This window comes from Rissa tridactyla, chromosome 4, assembly GCF_028500815.1.
Source record: "Rissa tridactyla isolate bRisTri1 chromosome 4, bRisTri1.patW.cur.20221130, whole genome shotgun sequence".
NCBI classification, from domain to species: domain Eukaryota; kingdom Metazoa; phylum Chordata; class Aves; order Charadriiformes; family Laridae; genus Rissa; species Rissa tridactyla.
Genome location: NC_071469.1, coordinates 43,211,175 through 43,239,085, shown reverse-complemented (window position 1 = coordinate 43,239,085; position 27,911 = coordinate 43,211,175). Strand labels below are relative to the sequence as shown.

The following is a 27,911-nucleotide window of genomic DNA, read 5'->3' as shown; positions in this document are numbered from 1 at the left end:
AAATTTTCATCTGGTTTTTGAAGGAGTACATAAGACTTGGTAATAAGCAGTGTACTTTAACATGTACTGGCCTGGGCCCGAAAAGCAACTTCCCTTCCGAATTTATTTTAAGATTCAAAATACATAAACTTGAACAGTTTCTGTGAATACAAATTTTATACTCTCCGCCACTGTAACTCCACACTAGCTCAGAAGTTAAAACTTCATGACAGCAGAAACAGCTCTGGGGAGTGGAAGACAGGCAATTTAGTGTTTGAAGATTCTGAGCTCTTCCTTGGGTTGTACATCTAACACCCATTCAAGTATGTGGAAAGGCTTTCGTGCATTTCTATAGATTCTAAAGCAACTCTTAATGGAGCTAGTGCTCCCATGGTGCATATTTAAGCCAAAAAAACCCCAATAAAGATGACTGATGCATTTAAGTAACAACTCTTAACTGAGAGTCAGCTCAGATAAGCAAACAGATGCTAGTGATGCCAACTCTTAGCAAACCTGTTCTATACAATGAAACAATAGTGAGGATGTACAATAAAACACACAAGAGAAATTTCTTAGATACGATGCTCAGGGAGGAGGCAAGTTACAACAGTATAAAAACTCAAAGTCTTGTTAAAAAAAAAAACGACAAAAAACCCAACAAAACCAACCTGTTTAAGTCAGGCTTCATTGCAGCAAAATATGGAACAGGGGTGTAAGATAGAAAACACAAGCAAGTTTGACTTGAAAAGTCAGTGTAAGCAATTTCAATATGGTTAGTTTATTAATGCGATCCACGACGAATCAGCACACAAATGAGATGAACAAAAGTACTTTAGAGGAGACAAGACAATATATTTCATGAAAATGTAAATGCTAACACTACAGTTAGCAAGTCATACTGGAAAAGGAGACAGATGTTTCCAAGGACAATCCAAGTAAGCCTTTCTTGGTTTTAAAACAGATTTATATATCACAGCCTTTCTCCCCATATTTGGGCAATGGTTGGTGAGCATCTGTGATGTCTCAGTCCTTTGAATCTATAGGCACTGAAACAAAGCCCCAGAAAAAAGGTAAAAGGAGCTTGCATCAGGATTTTGACAGTTGTTCTACTTGGCAAGGACTCCAATATCAAGATGCAAGTAAAATGGAATGCCTGTCAATAGTATCCACTCCCTATGCTTCCCTCATGAAAAAAAACCCAGACTTGTACAGAGTAAGAGCCTACGGCAAAAACAACTTTATCTCACACGAGTCCTATTTCCAAGCAATTATTCATAAATGAGTTCTTTCAAATGAAAAAAAAAAAAAGTTTAGCAGTTTTAAGGTTTGAATTGACTCCTTTTCTTGCAAGAAGTTCAAGATCTTGTATCTTCTTTTCAGTAATTTTGAGTTGTCTTTATTTCTCCAGTCTTCGGTTCCTCACAGGAGAGGTAATTAAAGTGAAGAGGGCCACAAACTTTGCTCCTTGGTAAAACTAAGTTATGTGTCACCTAACTTAAGTATCCCCACCAACAAAGATACTGCATGAAAAAAATATCCCTGCCCAACCTGAGGTGTTAGATGGTGGAATGACCAATACTTCAGGTCAACAGAAGTGTAAACCACATTTTTGAAGAGGAAAAATTTCAGTGATGCATTACAAGTGCTACTAATAGCACTTTGGCCTCTAGATGTGGCCAGCTAAACTCCAGCTGGGATTGCTGCAAATGTCTACTTCTTTCATAAGAATTTAAATAGAAGGAACACATATCAACAATGCAGTCTGTGCTGTTAGTAACTACTCTAAAACACAGGGTGTGAAATGGTGTTCTAGCTAAATGATCTGCAGGAGTATGAAGAGTAAGTCCTGAAATTGCTTTTTAATGTAGTTTATTAACATTTTAGAATCTAAGTTCCAAATAGGACCTTATGATCCACTAATGCCAAATAATTCAGTCCAAGTGTAAGTAGCTACATAAACTGGAGCAGGTGTACAGAAGGCGCACTCCATGCTTAAGGATACAAAGTATTAAAACTGAGAAGAGGCTCTAGTTCCAGTGTGGAAAAAAAAAAGCTTTTAAATTTACTAAACCAAGTGCACTCAGGCACAGAGGCTATGAAGTGGTGGAGCACTCGTAGAGTGACAGTACTTTCTCCCTTTGTTGAATTGCTACAAAGTCCTGTCTCATTACACAAAGCAGAGTCAGGACTCCACTGTCAAAAAATATCACTTCTGAAGTCTGAATTGGGTTCTCTCTCTTCAAGCGGTTACAGGGGCAAGTTCCATGTGATTTGTCAGCTTCCTCTGTTAACATCAAGGAAGTCCTGAGCACCCTTAACGCTGTGAAAATAATCAACCTGTGGTAAGAGATCACATTGCTGGTGGAAGCATTAGCACTTTTCACACAGGTGGTCCTTACCAGAGATATGTATATCAGATTACCTCTGATATAATAGCACCCGGTTTAGACCAGCCATCGGGAAGGAGCCACTTTCACACAGGAAAATTCGTTATGGTGCCCAGTGCAGCAGTTGTCTCAGGAAAAAAAAAAAACAACCAACAAACCACCATCGGAGGAAGTTGTAATGATTCAGGCTTGGAATCTTGAGTATTAAACTTCAGTCTCACTTGAGAACTGAGGGAAAAACATTTTTCCTCCTCCCAGATTTGCTACAAATATCCGTAGAATACCGGCATCAAGTGTGCTAGATATAAAACTGATGGAATGCTAGCTGGTCCATAAAGGGTTGCACCAAGTTATCTGTAGCAAAGTAAAAAACTAGCCCAAAGGTTATGGAGATTGGAAGAGCTGGTAAGGCCTTCTTAAAGATCGCAAGAAGCAGAAGTGTAAGGCACAGACCCTGAGGGGAAGAAAAAAAAAAAACAAAAAACACAGGGAGAAATTAGGGAACTCTGACAAGCAAAAGATTTATATATATGAACATTAATCCCACAGAAATACAAGCTACAGTTCACGCCTTCCAAAACTAAAGGCTTAAAGTGACAGATGTACAGCCAATGAAGATCACAGCTAACGCCCTCATGAGTTTTCAGTCTAGCCACTCAATAAATTAATTCCGAAGAAAGAAAAAAAGTAGCAGTTATGACTTTGTCCCTGATGAACAATAGAAACTATCACTATTATAATATTACATTATACTCACAATTAATATGGCTACAAAACATGCTAAAGTTGTGTTCCAGTCTCCACTTGCTGTTGCAGAGGCTTTGCCAACAAGGACACTGTAGAAAATGAAGTCTCCTAAACCTAGCTTTACTCCTCCTGCAAAAGTAAATATATGGTAGTATTAAGTATTACGGTCTACTAATATTACATATCAGTAATTGTCAGAGAATAATACAGATTTACATTAAGTAGCACCAAGACTTGCTCATAAGAACATTTTATTTTCCTGAATCAAGTGATAAACTTGTGAAACAAGATAGCTTCAGAATAGTACACCATTCAATTAATTCATCCTATAATAAGAATTTTTCTATATTCCTAGTCTCCTGTACATACAAATGCAATATATAAAAACACTTTTGGTTGTCACATCATATTCAACTGAATATTGAAGTACAATTCCTTTAAGCTGGCTGAGAGCGGGGGAAAACAAATAAGTCCCTTGCAGATGATGTTTTATTTGCCAGTTAGAAAGCTATACGCAGCAAAATATTCCACTGCTCTTCCAATTGTCCTACAGAATTCCTACTAAAGTAGTTCTAAAAAGGACTTGTGCGTAATTACAGAGTATAGCACAGAGACATAAAACCAACATATATTTAGTCCAAGATGCGAGATTTAGGAAAACTCATGAGTTAATGTCTTATTCTTTTAAATAGTAATTACCACCTTAGCAACAACTCTGGGAGCACAATACACAATTATTTCTGTAAACAAAATAAAGAAGGTTTTATTGAACACCAGTTCACTTTCTGAGCTTTTAGTCCAAGATATTAAGTCAGAGAGGCCAACATCAGGTCACCAGCTGTTTTCATTTGGCCTATTGCTTACTTTGTCACCTGATTAACAGGCCAGCCCAAAACTCACTTTTGAGTTCTAAGAGGAACTGAGAGCATCAAAACAGAGGTTAATGCCTGGTTGATCACTGGGGAGAAAAAGAAAGGAAAAACGAAAAAAATGAGAAAAGAAAAAAGGCAACCCTACTCTCTTTCAGCAGGCCTTCAATATATGGTCTAGAACAGTGCATTCATGAAAAGCTTTTAAGCACAAAAACACCCTTTAACTGATGAAACAAAACTTGGATGCTTGCTTTCAGTATGACAGAACAATAAGCAGAGGCAACTGCTAGATAACTCCTTCCACACAAGCGAACTCTCTGAATTTCTAATAAGCTGCTCCAAAATTCTAGTAAGCTAATGCTGGCTGACAAGTCTGACTGGATCGCTGCACAGCTGTCGTTATTATTCACTGTAGGAATACAGGAAGGAGAAAATGATTTGTCTGTCCAGACAAGAGTTTTAGTTAACCAGTTAATTAACTAAAATAGCTCAGTTCCTAAAATTTTTGCATCTTAATGTTACTTTTCTAAGCTCTAGAAATTTTCAAATGGATTTGCAACACACTCTGAATTTGGAATTTTTGGGACAAAGTAAATTCTGAAATTGTTCTTAAAGTAGAAGTCTCTGTATTTTTAAACTGAGGAGCACCTGAAAAGCAGAGGAAACAGTTGCACCTGCTAAATATGGCGGCATCACATGAGGAGAGCAGTTTATTAGATAGGCAGACCCTAATTTATTTAGAGCTTTGCAAATCTAATAGCAGCTTAAACTCCAACTGGAAATCATGAGTCTGTTAGAAGAGATATCTGAGTATCAATGTCATATGGTCTCCAAGATCTGCACTGCAGCAAGATGCTGGAGAAAAAATAAGCAAGCCCATGGCATTCTGCATTCATTTCAGATTCATTCACAGGTTTTAAACATTGCTTTCTACAGAATGGATTTACAGTAGTATAATCTTGAGGAAAAAAAGCTAATGACTGCATTTACAGAGCCTAAAATCTGAAAGAGGCGATACACAGGACACTGAAAAAGACAGAAGCTAATGCAACTGACTATAATGGTCTGAAAGCAGCTTGTGCTATTAAAGTTCTGAGTCTGTGTATCAAACTGAAGATCAATTTGGTCAATATTATTCACTCCTGCAACAAAACCAAAAGCTACCAAAAAGCAACTCCATCTATTTCTATGAGGCACATCAGTATTGATCATGAGCAAAAGCAGCTCTTCAGCTTGCTATTAGCTCATAGCATACTATATCCGTGCAGTCAGGATGACTAAGACGCTTCAGATTTACTAAGTCTTTCAGACACAGTAGTCCATACTCACGTTCTTCTGGGTCTTCACTTGTTTGAGAGTTGCTGGGTAGAGCCTGTACAGCAGCACGTGATTCAGGTGTTGATTCAATGGGTCCTATTCTATTGTCCCTTTGTTGCTGCCATTCCTGACTAAAGCCACCATCATCTGCTTCGTCATCTTCATTCTGAGTCTGGTTTGCCGGAGCTCAAAGGAAGAAAGGCATTTAAGATCTCCTTCAAAAATGTGCCTTTTAAAACATGACAGTCTCTCCACATGTAAGATCATAGAAGAATGAGGAAAAAAGAAGGTATTCCATAATATTTAGCAACAACTAACACGGGCACACACCATTACAAGACATTGTCACTTAGGATTTTAATACTTATTTAAACAATCAGGAGTCAATGTGCATTCTGCAGGCACAGCATCTACATGCTGTGGTCAAATCTTAGTATTCAGGGGTAATTCGACATAACAGAGTGGAAGTTTTGTGGTGACCTAACTTAAAGATCACAGTTTAAAGAATAAACTCTCATCTAATATTTCATAAGCTTCTTTAGTCAACATTGACAGCTTAATTATGCAGTAAAACAGAAAATTTACTGAAAGTTAATATACATACACCCCTTCAAGCACGTTAGACATTCTGTTCTGCTTTACTAATACATGTAAGCAAACAAACCCCATGTTTTTAAATACAAGCTGCATAGCCAAGAGGGCTAGACACATTTCTACCTAATACAAATATGAATGAGTTAGCATTATACTATATGATCCCATTTTGACAAGTAATTGAGCTCAGTCAACAGCTGTCTACTGAGAGTCATTTCACCATCAACATCCTGGATCCCAGAACAATGAATGAAAGAACACTAACTGTATAAGTGCAGTTTTGAAGTCCTTCATTCCTAATAAGGCCTCCAGGCTTTCACTATTCTAAAGCAACCATGACACACAACACTTAAAAAGCTAAAAAACAACTATCCATAAACATGTATTCCAATAAAATGACAACTACAAATGTTTGTCAAAGAAAAACTCACCTTGTTTATCATAAGTGGAATTTTTGGAAGTTTTCCGTTGGGCTTCTGGATCTTCCTCAGCCATGTTCACTAGCCATATCATTGTTGCTATTTAAAAAACAAACAAACAAAACCAATACAGCTAATGATCTCTTCAGATGTATCCAATTCTGAGATAGTGTTGGTATCAATCAATCTTTTTTTTTTTTTTTTGATACAACTATCTATAGCAACAGGTAATTTTACTCTCATAAAAGCAGAGTAATATCTGGAACACAGCCAGTACTAGCTACAACATGCATTCACAGAATTTGGTAAATAAAATGTTTATTCTTACTAGATGTTGAAAAAAAATGTCAACAGCTGTTGCCAGAGAAATTATTTCTATATGTGAGGTCCACTCTGAAAATCTGAATCAATGATTTCTTTACTTTTTTCCATTAATCTGTTCTTTTATCTACAAGTAAAAAGATCTATTAAGACTCGTACTGAGGTATCTCAATTCAGAGGCAGCATCTGCATCAAAGTTCAAAGAATAATATAATGGTTTGAGTTGGAAGGGACCTTAAAGACCATCTAGTTCCAAGCCCCCTGCCATGGGCAGAGACACCTCCCACTAGACCAGGCTGCTCAAAGCCCCATCCAGCCTGGCCTTGAACACTTCCAGGGATGGGGCATCCACAACTTCTCTGGGCAACTGGTTGCAGTGCCTCACCATCCTCACAGTAAAGAATTTCTTCCTAACATCTGATCTAAGTCTCCCCTCTTTCAATTTAAAACCATTACCCCTCATCCTATCACTCCACTCCCTGGTAAAGACTCCCTCCCCACCTTTCCTGTAGGCCCCCTTTAGGTGCTGGAAGGCCGCTATAAGGTCTCCCCGGCATCTTCTCTTCTCCAGGCTGAACAACCCCAACCCTCTCAGCCTGTCCTCATAGCAGAGGTTCTCCAGCCCTCTGAGCATCTTTGTGACCCTCCTCTGGACTCACTCCAACAGGTCCATGTCCTACTTATGTTGGGGGCTCCAGAGCTGCATGCAGTATTCCAGGTGGGGTCTCACGAGAGCGGAGCAGAGGGGCAGAATCACCTCCCTTGACCTGCTGGCCACACTTCTTTTGATGCGGCCCAGGATGTGGTTAGTTTTCTGGGCTGCAAGGGCACATTGCCAGCTCATGTTGAGCTTCTCATCCACCAACACCCCTAAACCCTTCTCCTCAGGGCCGCTCTCAATCCATTCTCCATCCAGCCAGTATTTGTGCCTGGGATTATCCCAACTCACATGCAGGACCTTTCACTTGGCCTGGTTGAACTTTCATGAGGTTTGCATGGGCCCAACTCTCAAGCCTGTGCAGGCCCCTCTGGATGGCATCCCTTCCCCCCAGCCTGCTGATTGCTCCACACAGCTTGGTATCGTCGGCAAACTTGCTGAAGGTGCCCTCAATCCCACTGTCCATGTCACCGACAAAGATGTTAAACAGCACCGGTCCCAGTACTGACCCCTGAGGAACACCACTCATCGCTGGTTTCCACTTGGACAATGTTGACCGCAACTCTTTTGAGTGTGACCACCCAGCCAATTATTCCTTACCCAGCGAGTGGTCCATCCATCAAATCCATGTCTCTCCAACTTAGAGACAAGGATGTTGATCTCTGCCCTCACCATCACAAAGAATTCTCCAATCTGGAGATAATGAAATGTTGTCACACTTAAACGGTGAATTTTAATCCCTTCAGCTGACAAGTGATTGTAAATTTAAAGTATTTAACTAAATGTACTTACAGGAATAAATAAGTGCTGGGAAGAGAGTTTCATTTCTCTCTTGAGCTGTTTCAACTAGCATACGAAGAGGACCTTTAGGACACAGGACAGCAACCAAATCTGAAAGGAAGTGCAAACAGATCTTACGTCACTGCAGACATACTTATAACAAGGTTTTTCTATAACGCTTGCAGAGACTGGTAGTGAGATAAAACGTTACTCTGAACATAGACTTCTGAAAGTGCCACTGGCCATAAGTCAGTATCCTACAGGAACACTTTTTAATATTAATCAGTTATATAACCTATTTTACATATTATAGAATCATAGAATCGTCATGGTTGGAAAGGACCTTTAAGATCGAGTCCAACCAAACAACCTACAATCTCTGCCACTAGAGCATGCCCTGAAGTGCCAAATCTAGACGTTTCTTAAACACCTCTAGGGATGGTGACTCAACCACCTCCCTGGGCAGGCTGCTCCAGTGCCTGACCACTCTTCCAGTAAAGTAATTCCTCCTAATATCTAACCTAAACCTCCCCTGCCACAACTTCAGACCATTTCCTCTGGTCCTGTCATTATTTACTTGGGAGAAGAGGCCAACATCCACCTCTCTACAACATCCTTTCAGGTAGTTGTTGTAGAGGGGCAATGAGGTCTCCCCTCAGCCTCCTCTTCTTCAAGCTAAACATGCTCAGCTCCCTCAGCCTCTCCTCATATGACTTGGTCTCCAGACCCCTCACCAGCCTGGTAGCTCTCCTGTGGACACGCTCCAGCACTTCAATGTCCTTCTTGTACAGGAGGGCCCAGAAATGGACACAGTACTCAAGGTGAGGCCTCACCAGTGCCGAGTACAGAGGCACGATCACTTCCCTGCTCCTGCTGGCCACACTGCTCCTGACACAAGCCAGAATGCTGTTGGCCTTCTTGGCCACCTGGGCACACTGCTGACTCATGTTAAGCTGGCCGCCCACCAGCACCCCCAGGTCCTTTTCTGCTGGGCAGCTTTCCAGCCACTCTTCCCCAAGCCTGTAGCGTTGCTTGGGGTTGTTGTGACCGAAATGCAGGACCCGGCACTTGGCCTTATTAAACTTCATACAGTTGGCCTTGGACCATTGATCCAGCCTGTTCAGGTCCCTCTGTAGAGCCTTCCTCCCCTCAAGCAGATCAACACTCCCACCCAGTTTGGTGTCATCTGCAAACTTACTGAGGGTGCACTCAATCCCCTCATCCAGATCGTTGATAAAGATATTAAACAAAACTGGTCCCAAAACTGAGCCCTGAGGGACACCACTGGTGACCGGCCGCCAAGAGGATTTCACCCCATTAATCACAACTCTCTGGGCACGGCCATCCAGCCAGTTTTTAACCCAGTGAAGAGTACACTTGTCTACGCCATGATTCGCCAGCTTCTCCAGGAGAATGCTGTGGGGGACGGCGTCAAAGGCCTTACCAAAGTCCATATTACTGTAATATGCATACAAATTTTAAAAATGTGATGTTCCTCACTTAAGATACTATGCAACTGCAAACGTATCTGTGTCTGTATGTTGACTCACAAGTTGAAAGCACATAATTCACAAAAGCTACTATTCAACTAACATCTTGGAAACATCCAAGCTTGCTTTCTATTATCAAAGCTTTTCTTAACCCAAGTTTAACGCTAAAACAAATTTTCACACAACAGATAAGCGAGGCTTAGGTAACTTCTATGAAGTAGGCATGACTGCATTGCATTGCGCAAAAATGCTGTGTTTGCATAGATTTGAGAGGTGTTCAAAGCATATTTAGCATAAGAAAAGAACAGCAGCTTTCTTCTTGTTCATGGGACAGTATATGAAACTGACTGAACAAGTAAATTAACTGAAAAGCAATAATTTACAAAATAGGATGACTGTACAAGTTACTCATACAGATCAAAGCACAACATCAGGAAAAAAACGATCCATCAGATGCTCCGTTTGCTTTCTCACCTGAATACTGATGGTTTGTTAATGAAATTTGCAACTCCAACAACCACCTCAGCTACTTTTCTCTTGTCTTGCATATTTGGACAGGAAGCTGTAATTTACATATTAACCTTGCTACTACCTTTAGCATTTGTTCACTCATTATATGTCTTTAACTTCGTTTGAAACAAGATCTGACACCAAAGGGACCAGCTTGCTTGTCAGGAGCTGTATGTGGCACAGACCAGGCCTTCTGCACCTGAGCTAAAAGCACCATTGCTGGTACCACTCAAGTAAAGAATTCTTTGCATGGGGTCACAGGCTTTGAAACTCACCTCCCCTTTACTCAAAACAGCCGTGTTATGGTCTTGGAATATGACCTGAAGAGTAATTTCCTTTTGCAGTCACTGAATGAAGGCTGAAGGCTTGGAATACTCGTATTTGTTCCTGTCGTATGAAGGGTGGAAGTGGGGAGGTGTTTTTTTAATGTACTGTATGATCCATGAGCATATACATAAGGAACAGTTTTCTTCCCTCTGAAGGAAGAGGACACCTAAGGAGTACACTGACCTACCAGAGCTAATCAAATCTTATTAACCCTGCACTTCTACAACTGGACAGATTCTCAGTCTTTAACACTATCAATGAGTTTCAGACTACACTGACATTCTTCGAAAAAAATTCAAGTTATGAGCACATTTTCATAGATACACTTAGCTGTAATATTTTAATTATGTCTAAGTAACTGGATTTTAGTCTTGCCTGGGAACTAAATCAGCATCTGGGATGCAGACTGATCATCTTACCAAGAGCATCCAGTGCCCTCTAAAGCTTTATGAAAAGGTTACAACTAGGCATCTCTCAGTCACCACTCTGAAAAAGCGTAATATGCGATAATTCAAATGAATTTTATTTTCATTCAAAAAAATCAAGGAAACAGATCTCACAACTATATCCTTCTAAATGTAAAACAACTTTGAGCAATGAGAACTGCCTTTAATCCTTCCTTTCTTCCTCCTCATTGTATTACTAGGCATGGATCAGGGTGCTGTTTTTATGTCCACAAACTTGAGCAATTTGTAGGTTAGGGGGATCTATACCTGTATGGGACTGCAACCAAACAACAAGCTGCTAAATTCTGAACATACAATAGTTTCCAAGGATTCTTGGGGAAAATGAGAAACCAAAAGATTCTCCACCTTCATAGAAGAGATCAAAATGGCAACATAGATCCCTCATCTCCTCCTCTCTTGAATTACTTCAATTCTCATCCCCAAAGCATCTAGAAAGTAATCACCTTATCCACTACTTTGAATGATACCACCCCCCCACACATTTTTTCTTTTTTTAAGGTCTCGTCAGACAAATGGAAGAGTCAGGGAACAGAATAAATTCCGACTGTAATATCTGTTACTATGCTTTGCCCCAAACCTTACCATACACTGAAATGACAGCCAGGATAAGCCACGCAGTCCATTCAGGAAGGTACTTAATGAAAACCAAGGCCATGAGAGCGCTTATCATAATGAGATATGCCTGCTGGAGCCGAAGAGGACCCTTCCAATGAATACAAATCATTCCCACAACACCGAAGTTCCAGATCATGAGTGCCACTGTAATGTAGTCCATGGCAACGTTATACGTCTTAAAGACCTCACTAAAAAAAAAAAAGAAAAAGAAAAAAGAAAAGAATATAGGCTGCATTTGCTTAAAACAATGGAAACAAGTTACAGATGCAAGTTTGAGAATATATTTTTTTTAAATTTTCATATTCAATGAGGTGGACACAAATGCCAAATTCTATCTCCAACTAGTACTTAACTATTCTTCACAAAGAGGATAATTTTACCAGCTTCAAAGAACAGATGGTTACTCTATTTTATTCTTTGCCACAAACACTAAATTAAAAAGCTTTCTTTTTGGATGAACCATGTCACTCTGTCACACCAAATACTATAAACCAAGTAAGAGCCTCAATAAGTAAAATCAAAATAGACAAATATGTTGCCACCAAATCACAGGTGGTTTCGACTGACCCAGGGAAGAACAGTTGTGATGGCTTTTTGCAGATTCTGCTGCTACTAAGTCATCAAGCCACTAAGAACCTTATAATTTGCATGATACTTTCCTCCAGGAAATTTGTCTTCCGTAATCATTAGCTGGCCTATGGGATGTACAGTGTTAACAGGATGCCCCTTATTGCCATCATTTATAGTTGGTCTACATACTCCCTCCTCACTCACTGGACCTCTGCAAAAGGAAGGCAGCGGTGCTGTGAGGCAGCAGGGAACGGTGAAGGACAGGAGAGTGTCAGGAAAGTCTTTGGTCCCTCTACTCGCACTTGGTCATGGGAGAGTGCCAACTCCAACCCAAACCCAAAGGAAGTGAGCCTGGCAACTTGTCTCCACCCAGCCTCCACTGCATTTGTGCAGCACACATTGCCTTGTACTTCAAATGTCATTATTAAGGTTAGAGAAAATACTGACAAAAAAAGGCATCACAGATCACTTTTGGCAAAAATTAGCGTTTGAAGGAATACCATTTTATTCTCCTAGAGACCAAATTAAATAAGTTTCTTCAAAGAGAAGTGTATCTGTCTTCAAGCGGTACAAAAATATACACAATATAATAATTTCATGGCATAACTCTAGTTACAAATCCTGATCAGGTTGCTCATTTTAGAGAATATCGAGTATTATGAACAACTTTTCTTGATGTCTGGAAAAATTCATGCTTCCAAATTTGGTAAGAAAATCACTGGATATATTTTGGTGAGAGAGTAGATCCTTTTCAGCTATACCGTTCTGGCCACTCCCATGAAAACAGCATTTGCATATACAGCCCACCACCAAAGCCCTGATGTAAACAGCTCCCCTTGAGTCATATGGCTATGAAAAATTAAGTTATCAGAATATATGCCAGCAGAACAAGCTACCCTTTGGAAGACAGCTTATTCTGGTGATCTGTGCGATGGACAGCTTCTGTACAATATCAGACGCACTATAAACCCAGAAATAGCTCTATGTGTACTCTATGAACCTATATAAACCTAAACATTTTATTGCAATAGCTTACTATCATTCTTCTTAAGATTCAAGGGCTAGTTCTAAAACAAATACATACGAAAGTGATACATGAAAAATTAATGCTTTAGTTCACTTACCCCAGGTAGATGAATGAGAAAAAGAAAAGCAGCAAAAGAGATGAAATGATAAGCCAGCCATGGATCACCTGGGGGAAAAAAGATATCGATACAGATTTTATTTTTTTTTTTAGACCTGTTATTTTAAAGTTAATATCTACTTTAAAATGCTTTTAAATTTATTTTCCCTTTTGATTAAAGCAAGAAAGTGATATTCAGATATGTCTCTCTGGTTGTTGCTAAATTAATATTTAGTCTATACGTGTTGTATTTCAGTTTACACTTATGAATTTCAAGTGCTTTGTGGTCTTTCAATAGAAAACAACAGAAACACAGAAAAACCTTCAGTGCTTATCTGCTGGAATTCAGAATTAGCATGTCATCGATGAATGACTAAGGATTTCTATAATCTCTATCAACGAATAATAGGCATAATCCGTAATTTTGATATGAGAGCACAACAATTTCACAAAAAAACAGTCCAGGGTTGTACTCAACGGGGACACACATATATTTAAACTTGGAAATGCCAGGCGCTCAGACTTTGCACTGGCGAAAGTGCATACCACTCTTGTATATTACTGTGCAAAATTGAAAAATAAAGATTGAAGAGCCCTGTAACTTTGGTAATCTCTGAACTGAGAATGAAACGTATTTTTGTCAAATTCCCAGCACAGAATCTTACATATAAAACCAGACCAAACATTCCAAGTAGATAACCAGTCAGAAGCAATCATCTAGAAATTCAAGCTGCATAAGAAATAGTGCTTCGAATAGACATGCTTAGTGGAAAATTAACTGGTTAAATTAGCTATATAGGTATACCAGATGAAAGTATTCAGGAACTGTTTAAAAATTGTGTTACATATTTCTCTTCTTCTGAAAGATGCGTAGTAGAATGCACCTTATGTTATAGTTTTTAAAATATTTTGCAAAAGTTAATTTTAAGGTAAAGCCCATATGCACACAGACTAAAGAAATCATGTTTACGTGAGGTGAGGACTTCCTAGCAAATTAAGAATCTAGCTATTACAGTTAGTAATTTAGTACCTTTAGTCTAATACTAAATTTTTCATAAGCATTTTTAAAATTCTCAGCAATTTTTGAAACATTCATTCTCCTCCTTCACACTGCCTTTCAACACAGGTTCAAATTTCACCTTCAACCTAATAAAACCTGTCATTTAACTTGCTAATCTAACAGATTGACTTTCCATATTTGCTGGTGTTCTCTCGAAAAGACTTAAGAATTTCCCACATGTAATAAGCACGGTGCCTGTAAAGGTGCTGTAGGAAAACTGCCAAAGCATCTGTCTCAGTGCATCAAACTGCCACCACTCACAGCAAGTGGTGGGGGCAGGGAGGAACCATACCAAAGCTGAAGACTGATAGGTACCTGGAAGAGAATCCAACTTTCAACCAGCTTGTAAAGCCATCTATATAAGTAGTGATGTAACAGGAGTAATTTTATTTCTCTCTAAAAGTAGTTGAAACCATTTTGAGAAAATGGCAAAGAAAGATGTGTCATTTCTTTTAATAACAACATGACTTCTATTTGTAGTATAAGCTCTTAAACTTATCACTTTAGAAAATAATGTGAATACTAATGTTTTATTCTAGTAAAGAGTAAAATGCTAACAATGTCGAAAACCAAGGCCATAGTCTAGCAAATGTTTACACACACTTTGCGTAACTGCTGTCAACAGTACTAAAGGAGGTAGTTTCAAGAGCTAACACAAGTTGGCATTTTACACACAGATGTTTGTTTTATTCTCAGTATGTATCTCATTTGCTATAGCGTTTTCCAGATCATCAGCCTCTTTTCATACAAGTGATTTTTCCAAAGTAGTTTTTATAAGTTTTGGTCAGCATTTTCCTAGCAGGATACCATAACAGGTTTGGAGCCTTCTAATTAAAGAATTTGCATTCTTCATTTGACAACAGCTTCAATGCTATTTCATTGCCGGTACAGAGTTGGCTTTGCCTGCAACAACTTGAATAAAAACTAAGGATTGTAGAATGCAGAGAATTAAAATAAGTCACAGCAGCCAGATTTTGGTTAGGTACACTAAAACAATGAAGAATGCAGAGAATAATAAAATACATTAAAAAGAAAAGTGAGTCAAATATAATCATCTTCAAAGATGCTGTTTCTGGTTAGATTTAGAAGCTAGAATCGGGACCATGCTTAACTTACCACATACAGGAGAAAAGTGGGAAACTAACAGCTGTAAAGCTAAAAGAGGATTTCCTTTCTTCAAAGAAGTTTTCAGATAAAAATCTTGTGAAGATAAGCAAACTATCACTACAAGCTGGAGGCCTAACATTCTTTCATTATAAGTTCCATTCCCCATAATCTGGACTACATTCTACATATAGAACTGCATACAAAATAGAGTTCAATGGACAGGTAGCTACATTTTACAGCCCTCTGGTATAGCAGCACGTAGAAATACTCTGATAGCAATTCTAAAAATAAGTTAATTATTTCTTTTAATTAGCATAGAATATAAGTACAGGAAATTTCTGTTGTCTAATCATTCTAAGTTTTTAGTATGACAATTATTTTTGTAAGGAGAAAGTGCAGTGCTTTGTAAGGTCAAGAAGGAAGCCAAGAAACATGAAGAGCTTAGTGAAAACGAGTTGATGCCTTCAGCACCAGAGGAGAACCCACTAGCTACCAAGGAACCTAGGTGAAGTACATCAGTTATTTGACTTCAGCAGAATGAACAGAATTGACGGCTGAAAAAGAAAACTTCGTCAGTTCAGATTTAACACCACACTGTGACAAAAGAGAAGGTCCACACTTTAAAAAAACACTGTTCCGAGCTGTATATAGATTCAGGCAAAATCATTTCGCCAGTTGCTCCACAGATACTTTGTAAAGGGGTTTCACCCACAGCCATGAAGAACCAACCCCATTTTTTCCTCTTGAAAACAAAATAAAGTAGAACGAAGCTTTGTGTCAGTGTATGGATCCCACTGCCTGCTTTGCAGCTGTGAACAGGCTCAACGCTCTGGCTGCACACTGGGAAGTTCTATTAGGCTAAGCCTTGTCAAATGGGTCATTAAGACCAAAAGACAACCAGGAATTTTCCCGAACAACTCTTTCAGACAGGTGACATTGCAATTATTTATGCTAAGCTTGGACTTGCCTATATTAAATCATTACATGATTGAAGTCTTTCCCAAAAGAGCCTTAGAGTCTCTGTGTTTGCTATAAGGATATAGCCTGGCATGTACAGTCACGCAAACGTCACTGTTGGGAGACCTCAATACTGGGGCAGGGTGGAGAGAGGGAAGCCCTTGAAGAGTCCCTGAAGTCCTGAACAGATTTCAAATTGCAGGACCAGATCAGTACTTTGTAGTTCCTGACCACAGGAAGATTTCAGTACATGGTACATTTCAGAAGAATAGGAAGCAATGCCACCCTAATTCAAAATGACAAAACAGCCATCAGTCTTAGCACTGGGCCTCTGCCTCCCTGTTGTGTCAAAGGAACAGAAGCCACAAAATTGGAACAGTGAATTGAATCACCAATTCTGCTACTTTTGCTCACTCATCCTTGATAGCCCTTCATTTTGTTCCATTCTTGATAATCTGTATTAATAAATAAAACCAGCACAATCACTCAAGTCAATTATATTTATACTCACCTTGTAGCACCTGTATTTGTAAAGCACAACCAGGAGTATGGTCATGACAATGATAACACTGATCATGATAGCCGCGTTGAGAATTGAATTCAGGGCTCTCTGCCCTACTGTTTCCGTCTCTTCTGTGAAAGGAGTGTAGATGCTACAACAACAAAGAGTCAACTGAAATGCCACTGAATGCACAGTTGTTTCTGATATGCGAGGCCAACATCAAATGAAATTGCAGTAATCTTTCAATTCAGAGCTGTAAAAGCAACAGCTATTTTCTACTTAGGCAAAATTTAAAAGGTGGCATAGTATCATATTAGGCAAACTTTCATTGAAAAAAAAGATTCCTTAGAAGACATGCCTTTCCTACATTCTTGGATTGCTACTGTCTTCTGTTAAACAAACAAAAAAACAGAACTCCATGTCATTTGATACGATTACTCACTTGCTTCCAATCATTAACCTATTACTGCAGCTAGACCTTTATAAGCACACCATCTAGTGGATTTACTAGGAAAGGTTTCCCAGTAATTTCAACGAAACAATGTATGGGCTCAAGTCTCTTTTTCTTAAAGAAATACAACAATCTGGGGAGGGGAGGGAGAAAACACCATAAATAAAATCTCAAGAAAAGTAATTCTTTGATCAACAACTTTGACTGTGAAAGAGAACTTTGCATTTTATTGAAACATTTTACGACTTGTGTATGTTATACAAATATTTCAAAGCCAAACACACTTTGAATAATTTTGTCTAAACGTTTTCACAGTGGAACATTTAGACTGATTTGCTGCAGGTTCGGATAGGCTCAGTGTTCTTCCTTTGTCTCCTTCCTCTCAAATCAGCTTTCACTGAAATTGCTATTTTTTGGCAACATTAATATTTTGCCAAACAAACAAAAATATTCTATGTCGGAAATCTGCCAGGAAAGTTTCTGTAACTGCAACAAAAGTGAACCCGATAAAGCTGTCTTCCTCTTGCATTTGAATTTCTTTATCAAACAGCACACGCAAACCAGAACTTGGCATATATGTTACTTCATTTAAATGAGTAGGTTTTTTTCCCTTTTCCAAAATACTTGTATGTTAGCAGAGTACAACTGAAACAGCTTTGGCTCAGGCTTGAGTTTATTTTATAAATACCAAAGGGCACAACAAAGTATTAAAATGAGGGCTAGGATTTGAATCAAGCAGTAACAACCAAGATATTATCCCGACTGGTCACCAGACAGACAACCAGTATCAATAGTACCAGGAATATAGCAGTCTGGTTTCTGGTAGGAATAAAACAAAACTATCTTCCAGCTGGTGGAGGCAAAAAGGGAAGCAAGAGGAATGTTCACTGCTTGAATTAGACTCCTGAAGAAATGGAGATAAAGTAAAATTATCTAAGTGAGTCCATTTAAAAGATAAGGGAAAAAAACTTTGATACATACAGCTGTCCATCCTTGCGTGTATAAAAGCTGACAGACTTGATGGTTGCAACAACGACCACCATGCAAAGTGTGACAGGTACAAACAACATAATCACATGTTTGGCCCCATATTTCAGTGTCAGCTCCTCATCTTCTTCTTCATCTTGTTCCACCACTTGCTGAATGTTGTTTTGTGGCTGCCCATTGGTCTCAGACTCAGGATTGTCATTTCTTCTGCGTTCGTTATTGTCATGACGACGTCTTTCACTGTTGTCATTCTGCAACACATTAAAAAAAAAGTTTCCTCAGCAGCTATCCACAATCAACATCTTGTACACTAAGCTAAAGATAATCTTGAGGGGGAAAACTTGTAAGGTAACAGTTACTGTCAAGAACACTTGCCACAGCAAGGACTTAACAGTAGCGATTAATTGCATCACATAATTATCAAAAGAATGGTAGCACAGGCTTATGTTAGAAACATTTATATTAAAAACAGCAGCAGCTGGAAAGTAGGCCTGATTGCATCTAACAGCCTACGTCACCTTTCCTTTAAACAGAATTTACAAAGATGGATAAAGACAGACAGCTTTTTCCCTTGGTCCAAACTACAGTTGATACAAGGGTGCATGACAGTAGATTATTCATGGCTTGGCAAGAATTAACTATATCTGTTCCTAGAAATAATGCCAAACAGACATTTATGAACCTAACTCCATGAAAGTCTCAAGAAAATTTCTACTTCCCCTATTATGTTATTCCCACTGCAGCACACTAAGTAGAACATATATTAAATGGAGTTCCATGAGGTATCGTGTTCCCACATTTTTAGTGAGAAGAATGACACAGAAATGGTGATCCAACTCGGGTAACTCTCAGCCTTTATACTGAGATTTGATCCCAAAGTTTTAGCATGGTGATCTAAGCGTGAAGAATCTTTCTCTCCTTTCCCACGGATACTACTGCCACGTTCTGCCACTGACATTGAAGAAATTCCACCACCCTTGTTCACAAATAGGAAAGAGCCTCCTAGCCTTCCTGATACCCTCACAGGAAACATCAAGGGTATAATTCAAATACAAGGACAGAGGTAAACTTTCAATGGAATTAAGATTAACCACAGGCAAAAACACAAACTGGGAAGACCGCCTACAAGTAAATGATCAGGTCTGCACTCCTCCTGCTGTCACAGACCTTTTGCCCCCTCTCCAAGAAGTCCCCTCAGCGGCAGCCGTTCAGCCTTCTGTGTGTTACGTGCATATACAGAGAACAAAACAGGAGAGTGAGCTATGTTTCACCTGTTCTGGACTACAAAGAAATGAAACCATTTCATGTTTACAGGTCAAGCCCTTAAGTGCAACACTTTCTATGTCTACTCTTTTTTTTTTTTTTAATGGTATTACCATGTCCAAAGTCACTGCTGTATTGTTCCCACTCCCTCGATTCAAGAGGTTTAACATAAAAGAGATGTAATACAATGATTTTTGATTCCTTACAAAATGCATCTCATTTCTTCATAATTGCTTCATTTACCAACAGTTCAGTTTGGGTGCACTAAAGCAGCTTTAGATTAAAATGGACAATAAACTGATGGAAAATACCTTTTGCAATACCTTTAAAATATCACTCAAAATTGCTCCAGATGTAAGATAAGATAGAGCATTGAAAATAACCTAATGTATTTCTGCTTAAGTACTCTTATGCAGGTAATTTTTTCCTTAAATATGCAATGTTAAAGTCTCATTACCCGTTCTTAACAGCATTTCCAAACATAGCTGCTGACTTGCATCTCATCAATTCACTACAGTTTTTTGATAAATCAATAGTAATTTGGAAATTCTTTACAGAGAATTTTCCGAGCCCCACCCTCAGAAAAGATAAGATGTTAAGTACACACTCAAGAACTCATTGTGGGGTTTTCAAAAGCACTTAAGTGATCAAGAAGTATAAGTTCCTGGACTTTGAACGGCAAACACTGACACTGCTAAAATCTTGGCTGAAGCTTTACAACTTCCACAACTCATGAAAAGTTTGCTTTTACAAAACATTACAAAGTAACACATGCTTTGCCTGTTTACTCTTTTTTGTGGTATCCTCAGGATAGAGTTCAGCAGGGTTTCGAGAACTGCCCTCTAAGAAAATTTGCTTTATTTTTCAAAAAGGAAACTAAATATAAGGCAAAAAAAAAAAATCCAAAATTGTCTTAATTAAGCAATTAAAACTTGCAGGCAACAAGATTTTTAGAATTAAGGTTTTACTTTTATATTTGAATTTAGTATCATTAACTTAAAGTACGTTCTGAAAAAGATTTTGGGTTCAATATAACTTCTTACTAAATGAAAGATTCACTATAAATCACTTGGCATTTTGCATAAAGTCCTCACATACAATTACTGAAAGTCACCTAGAAATAGGAATATGGGAGAATGCAAATAAAGAGATTACGTTTAATTGTTCTGAAATGCTGGCTGCAACTGAACCTCTTTCTGTACAGATTATGGCTCAAACGTAACATTTTTCACTCTGATAGTGAAAATACTCTCTATTTCTCTCAGTCTACAACAGGACAACAATAAGGTTACCTGTCTAAATAAACCGCCTAAGATGATCATAAATAACTCTACATTGGAGATGATCAGAGCATTGGAACACTCCACAAGTAAAGCAGACCTAGTATTTAAGTTTCTGCACGCTTGCAGAATCCGTTGCTTTTTCTCTACCCTAAAAGCAGATCCTGTATGAGGGAGCACCTACCCCTATCTTAGGCACAGAAATATAAAAAGTAAAATAAAAATCTACAGCATCGCAAAGCAAACACAAAAACAGCCAGAGGAAAAGCCTGATTAACTAGCACACAACTACAAAACTGCAAAATCAAACATAAAGAGAAAAAATTAGATCAATATATGACATTTTGTTCCCTCCACTAGTTAAAGACACAACAACAAAATGCCTTTACATATTAAAACACAGTGCATGAAAACCAGATCAGCATCAAAAGAGTTGTAAGAGTCATTCTCTGATTTGCGTTAAAACTAGAAAAAAGGTGTCCTTTCAGGCTACTGAAGTGTAGCAAAATGTGACATGCGCGTTCCCCACTTTTGTTAAAAGAACAAAGTGCACTCATATCCTACCTGATCAGTATTAAACAGAGCAGAGGACATGGACTCTTGCTGAAGTGGAAGCAAAGGAACAGACTCTTCACTTTCCTCAGACATAGTTAAAAGTGAAAATTCTGAAGCTAAAAAGTCAGTAACACCTGTTGTAACACCGTAAGCAAACGTGAGTTACGAACTACACGCTTTCAGGTGAATAAACAATATCAAAAGCAAATGATAGGGTTTTTGTCCCTATCAGGACAATAGTTAATAGCAAACCCAGAGCAATGCCCCTGAACCAAGAGATAAAGCACTAGCATATTTGATAAAAAGTTTTATTAAATATGTTTTATTTATTAAATGCAGATTTATATATCAGGAGCAGACCCCCTTGCCTGACAGTGGGCACAGACTTCATTAATTCTCACATACATCACTTATGTTTAAAGGTCATTATACAGTGAGAGATATCGAAGGCTGGGCTGAACTCTTGGTGTGTTACTGGAAGAAGAGATGGCAAATTAGAGTACTTAGTGATTTCACATGCTGACTGTTAGCCACAGAAGCTAGATATACTTAAGCAGTATGTACGTACATACAAAAACAAAGAGGATGTGCGTAGGGGAGAAAAATTATTACAACCAAGTATTGAAACTACACCAGGAGTTACACTTAAACATGGAAAGAAAAAGCACAAGTAGTAGTTATTCATCAGTACAGTCTGTCAGTGAGAAGTAAATAGAACCATCCATCCCCAATTGCTGGGAAGGAGCATCGCCAAGTTATCTGTAAGGACGGTGAGCCCACACCTTATCATTGAGCTCTGCCTTTTTAATCTGGCAGAAGTGTTCAATAGAAGTTAATCTCTCACCTGTCCAAGATGAAAAGAAACCTTTTTCATTCTCTCTGAAGTAAAAGCACAAAGGATGCAGTAGGAAAGTGGAAACTTTCCACTTTTCTATTTTTATTAAGAGTTTCTATATTCAGTAATGTCTTAAGTCAGACTGACTTCCTAATTTAAAAATAAATTTTCAAATGCTTTATATTTTTACTGATATAGCCGGATGCTGATCTGAGATAAAGACAAAGATTTTTTTAAATTCTACTTAAAATGTTGGATCATATAGAAGAGTTCGAGCAGGGGTCAAAATATTCTCTTGAATCACTGCCATAAACACGGCTACAAGTGGCCCAGCCTCACAAGAGCATTTCTGTGTCACAAGGAAACCAGATATTCCAGAGCTGTAGCAGGAACAAAGAACCGAGCATGACAAATCCAGGAGTCTGAGCACCACACCCAAGTAGATCATCTAAACTTAGTTTTACCAAAACACATGCAGTACAACAAGTACAGTTTTAGCAACAATTACGTGCTTCGGTCTTTCAAAGCAATCATATAAAACTTTATAGCTTGAGTTCCTCCTCCCCCCAAAACCTCAAGAACTCTGAGAGCACCTTGACAATCATTCACAAGTAAGACAGCGCTGCTCTTCCTGCATAGGAGTAGCCCTATTGCAACCCCTCTTGCAACAGCAACAACAAAACCGAGGCTTCAAGCTCTACCTAGACTAAAATTAACTCTGTGACTGAGAATGCTGTGAATCAAGCAGACAGCAGCCACGCTAGATCAAGAGAGCTCAGTAAAGGTCAGTGTTTGACGTGGGAGCATCCCACCCCATTTTTTTTATATTTCTTGAGGGCTTGGCCAATCCAACACCACTTTAAACTGGGAGAGGTCTTATCTGTATATAAAAATGAGTTCAGAACATCAGATATTTTACAGAGTATTTCTTTTGACACTGCTTATCACCACAACAGTCCAGATAGAGAAAACCACTCCCAACAAATAAATTTCTAGGGTTCTGAACTGTCCTTTCATCCACACTCATTATTCATCCTGATTTAAATGCTATGAGGTAATAAAACTGTTTGTTACATACAGTGTTGCTGAGGTGGTTATCAGGGAAGTTTTCTGTCAGCTGCCCATGCTGAAACTGGGGTAAATGCGCAGACAGTTCTGTCATTGGGGCTGTCCTCTGGAAATCGCTTATTTCTACACAAAACGGATCTTTCCTCTTGAGATGCTGAAAGGAAAAAGATGCGTAAAAAGCCTTTGTTCTTATATGACCAAGTTCTCCAACCCCTCCCGACCCCAATTTTGAGAGTTCACCCAGACCAAAGATAACTATTTTCTATCTACACCATAATACCGGACTGTACCATAATAGGGATTTTCCAGCATAAAAATAAGAGCGTCTAGGCGTTATCAAATTAGTTCATCAGCCACGGAAGTAAGCCAGCAACAAACTAATCATTCAAAACCATTCTCCATTCCTTCTTGTGCAATAAATAAGAAGTACTGCACGCTTGCTCAGAGCACAACTTGTATGTTTTCATCTCAGCAGAGATGAAGTTGTTCAGTTTTGGATTGCTGATAAGCTCAAGTGGAATCTTCAAGCAAGGACACCTGAGTTACACTTGATCACTAAAATCTGGATATGTTTTTAATACTGTAATGCCTTAAGAACGACCTAGAGCTACACAAAAGAGTATTTCAGCTGAGCCTCAAGAACTCATGTGCATTCATTTCCCCTAGTGGTATGTTTTATGTACCACCTAAACGTACATAAACATGCCATATGCTTGTAACAGCTTTATACATTCTTCCACAGAAAATAACATGCTAACATTTTCATATGCAAACGTGAATAAACCATGTGCTCCATAACAAAGGAGGATAAACCAATATAGGGGAAAGAGGAAGAAGGGTGATGTAACTGCGTAAGTTTCAGAAAAAACATAATTTTAAGAAACAATGAGTAGGCCTGGATAAATTTTGGGTACACAAAACACAGGGAAGTGAATAAACCACCATGTGAAGGGTGGAGTGCCAGTCCTTACTTCCATCCCAAGTGGCTCCTACCTTATGCCAACTCCAGCACCCATCAGTCCTCTTTACAGTAGATTTTACTTACTAAAACGCAAGAAAAAAACATCCAGGAACAGAAAACAACAGTATTTTTTTTGCTGTTTTAGTATACACAACTAATGTATGGAGGTATCTGGAAAAACTCGTACAAGGGAGGACATCACAAAGCAAAGCCTCTTGCTTTTGGCAGCAGCAAGTCACAAGTGCTGCAAGTCAGCATCTTACTTGAAGAGGGAGTTAAGCCTATTTTCATACATACTAAAATGCAGAAGCTGTTTCTCTACTTACAAATAAATACATATCTTACAAGACTAGTGCACAGTACTTACTAACTTCAGTGTGGATGTAGCTTACACTAAAGAGCCATTAGGAAGCAACACAATTTAACAAGTCTAGTGGGAGCATGCAAACTGTTTCGGAAAAGACAGACAATGTAGTATTCACCAGAATGGCTCTCTTCCCCATCTAATTCAAAATATAATGAAAAGTAAGACCAGATGAAAATAAATAGGCGGTACATTGCTTTTACTTTTAAAGCTTTTGCTCTAATTCTTTGGTTGGGCCACAGAATATAAACAATGTTGTTTTAAGGCTACTATTGGTAAAAATTGCCAGTGACAGGGCCACCACAGAGGAAAAAGTTGAGTATTTTTACCCAAACAAGGAGTATCAGAATAAGATTTTTCACATAGCAGTATGTCAAAATTCTAGTTAAATTACAGGAGGGGAAAAAAAAAAACAAACCAGCCCAAAACACCAACCCACCAAATCCTATTTAAAGACTGGTAAAGAAAATCACCACAAACTCACCAAACAAAAACAAAAAAAAAACAGCTAATGAGGAGCAGAGAGAAACTGAAGACAGGGAGGAGTAACCGACAGAAGAGTTACACCAAAGCTTGAATGACACTGTCTAACAGGTTCTCAAAACTTGAAAACTCAAGAGCTCAGAAAATGGATTCAGGACATCTTCCCAAAGAACTTTATTTTCTATTTTAAAATAAGTGAACACTGCCGAGTTTGAAACTTAACTATGAATGAACGAAATCTAGAACTGAACTGCACATAAACAGACACAAATTAAATTTTTACTTGCTTTACTTGAAAAGGGACTCACCAAAACATTTTTTTTCTAGTGAAGCTGTTAATGTTAAAATAGCCTGCCTAAAAGAGTTCTTGCTTCCTCTGGCTTTCCTTAGTGAGAACAACAGGGGTTACAACTGTAGCTTTCACACATCTACATTTAGCCTAGAAAGTAGAGCTAACGTACAAGTCAGCTTTATGTTTTCTCCGCTTAGAAGAGAAAGAGAAGCGAATATCGATCAGCCACAGCAAACGCGGCGCAGCCCGGGCTTTCCCTCTCCAACAAGCAACAAGCAGTAGCAGCAGCCGCCGCTTTCCTGGGGGACCACCAGAGGCCCGGCGGAGCTAGCCCTCAGCCCTGCCCCGGGCCGCAGCAGCCTCTCGAGCTGGCAGGGGGTCCCAGGCCTCCCAGAAAGGCCGCAGCGGTGGGGGCGAGGGTCGGGCCCCCATCCGACCCCACCAGCTCCCCGGGCCCGCCGCAGTCAGACCAGCCGCAGCCCCACTCGCGTCTACCCCGCCCACCCCAGCCCCGCTCGGGGGAGCGGCCGGGCTCCCCGGCCAGGCCCGCGGGCGTGTGGCGCAGGGCTGGCACAGACACCGGACCCGTCCGCCCCCAAGGCCGCCGCCCGGCCTGCGGGGCGCCCCCGGCCCGGCTCCAGGTGGCGCAGCGCGGCCGCTCCGCGCCCCACACGCTGCCCGGCCCGGCCCGGCGGGCACCCGCGACCGGCGCTCGGCCCCCCATGCGCGGCCGCTGACAGACCGACCTGCCCGGCGTCCCCACCTCGGGCTCCGCCACCGGCTGCTCGCCGCCCCGCAGCCCGGCCCCACTCCCTTCCGGCTCGCGCCCCGCCTTGCGCCGCGACCTCACTTCCGCTGCTGGCGGATGAGGAGTGGCCCCGCCAGCCTGAGGTAGCCGGCGGGGGCCAGGCCCAGCCTGCGGCCCGGCGACCGTTCCGGGGGAAAAGGGAGGGATTTAGGCCGAATTTAAAATAAAATCGTTAGATATTCAAGAGCGACCGCCCTTTGAAACTTCAGCCAGGAGCTGCCGTACAAGGGAAAGGGTTTAACCCACTAAGGGACATACCAACAGAGGGGTATTAAGAGAAAAGATGCTTCCTGTTTTGAATTAAAGTCATATGTATATATATATTCATATATATAGAAATATAAAAGAATATATAAATATAAAAAAAAATATACACACATCTAAAAATATATAAAACCCTGTTTTAAAATGGTCCCACAAAAAGGCATTATGAAGATCACTCAAAGGGATCTTTGACTTCAGATTAAGTTTTTGAAATGCAATGTGGCATCTTTTCAAGAAGGTTCTAGTAGAAGAAGTCTTGTGGAAGACAGACAGACAGGCAATTTCAAACTCAGAACTTACCTTGCCATCCATGATACACTTGAAGAGTAATCCACAATTCTTTTTTAAAAATGCATAACCTAATTGGGTTACTTACATATAGGAGATGCCATGATACATGTAATCATTCTAAATACAAAAAGAAGTAAAAATCAGCATTAATGTTGTATTTCACTATTCAACTACACTACAGGAAGATCTACGGGAAAATGAAGTGGCACTGAAGTACTGCACATAGAAGTTCAGTTTTACATGAGCATTTTGACACAAATACCAAGGAGTTTTGGTAAGTTGTACGTATACGAAGTGCATTTGCAAGAAGCTGCTTTTCACCAAAAGTGATGCCTAACCAAATAAACCTGTCATTTTAAGAAAAAAACCCCAAACACAGACATAGAGCTGTACCGGAGTACTATTTCTACTACTGGTATCAGTTTGATCTATGATAATACCTTACACTGCTCACGCTGCATGGCTGTGTACCAATTTGTAAGTCTGCATGGGCAACATCCTATGTTCCTACATAGGAAAACGTATAGAATATGAAAAAGCATGACCCTATTGTAATATAAAAGTCAACAGCTTCCAGTTTTAAGTGTATCCCCTTTCTAAAATACTACTCCTGCAAGTAGCTTGTAGCAACTTAGTAAAAGCATGAAAGGTCTAATGCTTCTCTCTCAGTAACAGGAAAGCATTACCAGTAAGAAATAGGAATTCCGTAAGAAACTAAACTTACTGTTTGGGTCCTTCCCCCCGCCCAGATTTAGAGCCACAATAATCTAATTAGATGGTTATTTTTCATGCAGGCTCCTGTTTAAAGAAAAGGGAGGAAGGAAACGCCCAAAATTACAGAATCATAGAATCACTTGTGTTGGAAAAGAACTTTATGATAATCAAGTCCAACCACTTTATTAAATTAGAAAGACTAAATCAGTATGTGAACAGGGTAAATATTTTAAGAACAAAAAAACCCTCTCTTACCAAATTAATGGTAATATAAAAATATATAATTCTTGGTAATGGATCTTACTCATTCATGGTTTCCCATTTCTTTTCAGTGCACACTAATGAAAACAGTGATACTTTATATTTTGTACTCGCATATTCCAAATAACACTGAATGGCAGTTATGCAGAATGATTACCAGGAAACTAAGGGCATGTGTTAGGTTAAGGCATAAAAGCCTCGATCCACAGTAAAGTCCAGATCAACAACTAGT

General features: G+C 39.4%; 2 protein-coding genes across 10 annotated transcripts in view; both read right to left on the bottom strand.

The window, feature by feature from the left end:
* Nucleotides 1–734: 734 nt before the first annotated feature.
* Nucleotides 735–26,805, bottom strand: PSEN1 (presenilin 1). Of its 9 annotated transcripts, none has more exons than XM_054198396.1 (12): nucleotides 26,714–26,801; nucleotides 23,252–23,395; nucleotides 21,348–21,386; nucleotides 18,235–18,491; nucleotides 16,812–16,953; nucleotides 13,178–13,245; nucleotides 11,451–11,671; nucleotides 8,087–8,185; nucleotides 6,328–6,414; nucleotides 5,315–5,488; nucleotides 3,124–3,242; nucleotides 735–2,820 (listed from the first exon to the last, which is right to left on the bottom strand). In XM_054198396.1, exons 1-12 carry the CDS (start codon nucleotides 26,723–26,725, stop codon nucleotides 2,665–2,667), a joined length of 1,518 nt encoding a protein of 505 aa, XP_054054371.1. In that variant the 5' UTR covers nucleotides 26,726–26,801; the 3' UTR covers nucleotides 735–2,664. The 9 variants fall into 9 exon arrangements, with proteins under 9 accessions (XP_054054371.1, XP_054054380.1, XP_054054373.1 ...); XM_054198405.1 differs by lacking the exon at nucleotides 26,714–26,801 and adding an exon at nucleotides 26,088–26,263; XM_054198398.1 differs by lacking the exon at nucleotides 26,714–26,801 and adding an exon at nucleotides 26,105–26,168.
* The window catches only part of RBM25 (RNA binding motif protein 25), a 36,304-nt gene continuing 35,135 nt past the window's right edge, over nucleotides 26,743–27,911 (bottom strand). Inside the window, exon 19 of the mRNA XM_054198392.1 lies at nucleotides 26,743–26,821. Coding sequence (XP_054054367.1) covers nucleotides 26,786–26,821 — 36 coding nt within the window. The 3' untranslated portion in view covers nucleotides 26,743–26,785. The remainder of the gene's footprint in view (nucleotides 26,822–27,911) is intronic.

What these genes read in the sequence shown, in the direction of transcription:
- PSEN1 (XM_054198396.1), bottom strand. An exon ending in CTCTGTTTAATACTGATCAG is followed by an intron (nt 18,492 to 21,347) that starts GTAGGATATGAG and finishes AATGTGTTGCAG; the next exon opens with AATGACAACAGTGAAAGACG. An exon ending in GGCTGTCATTTCAGTGTATG is followed by an intron (nt 8,186 to 11,450) that starts GTAAGGTTTGGG and finishes ACTTCCTTTCAG; the next exon opens with ATTTGGTTGCTGTCCTGTGT.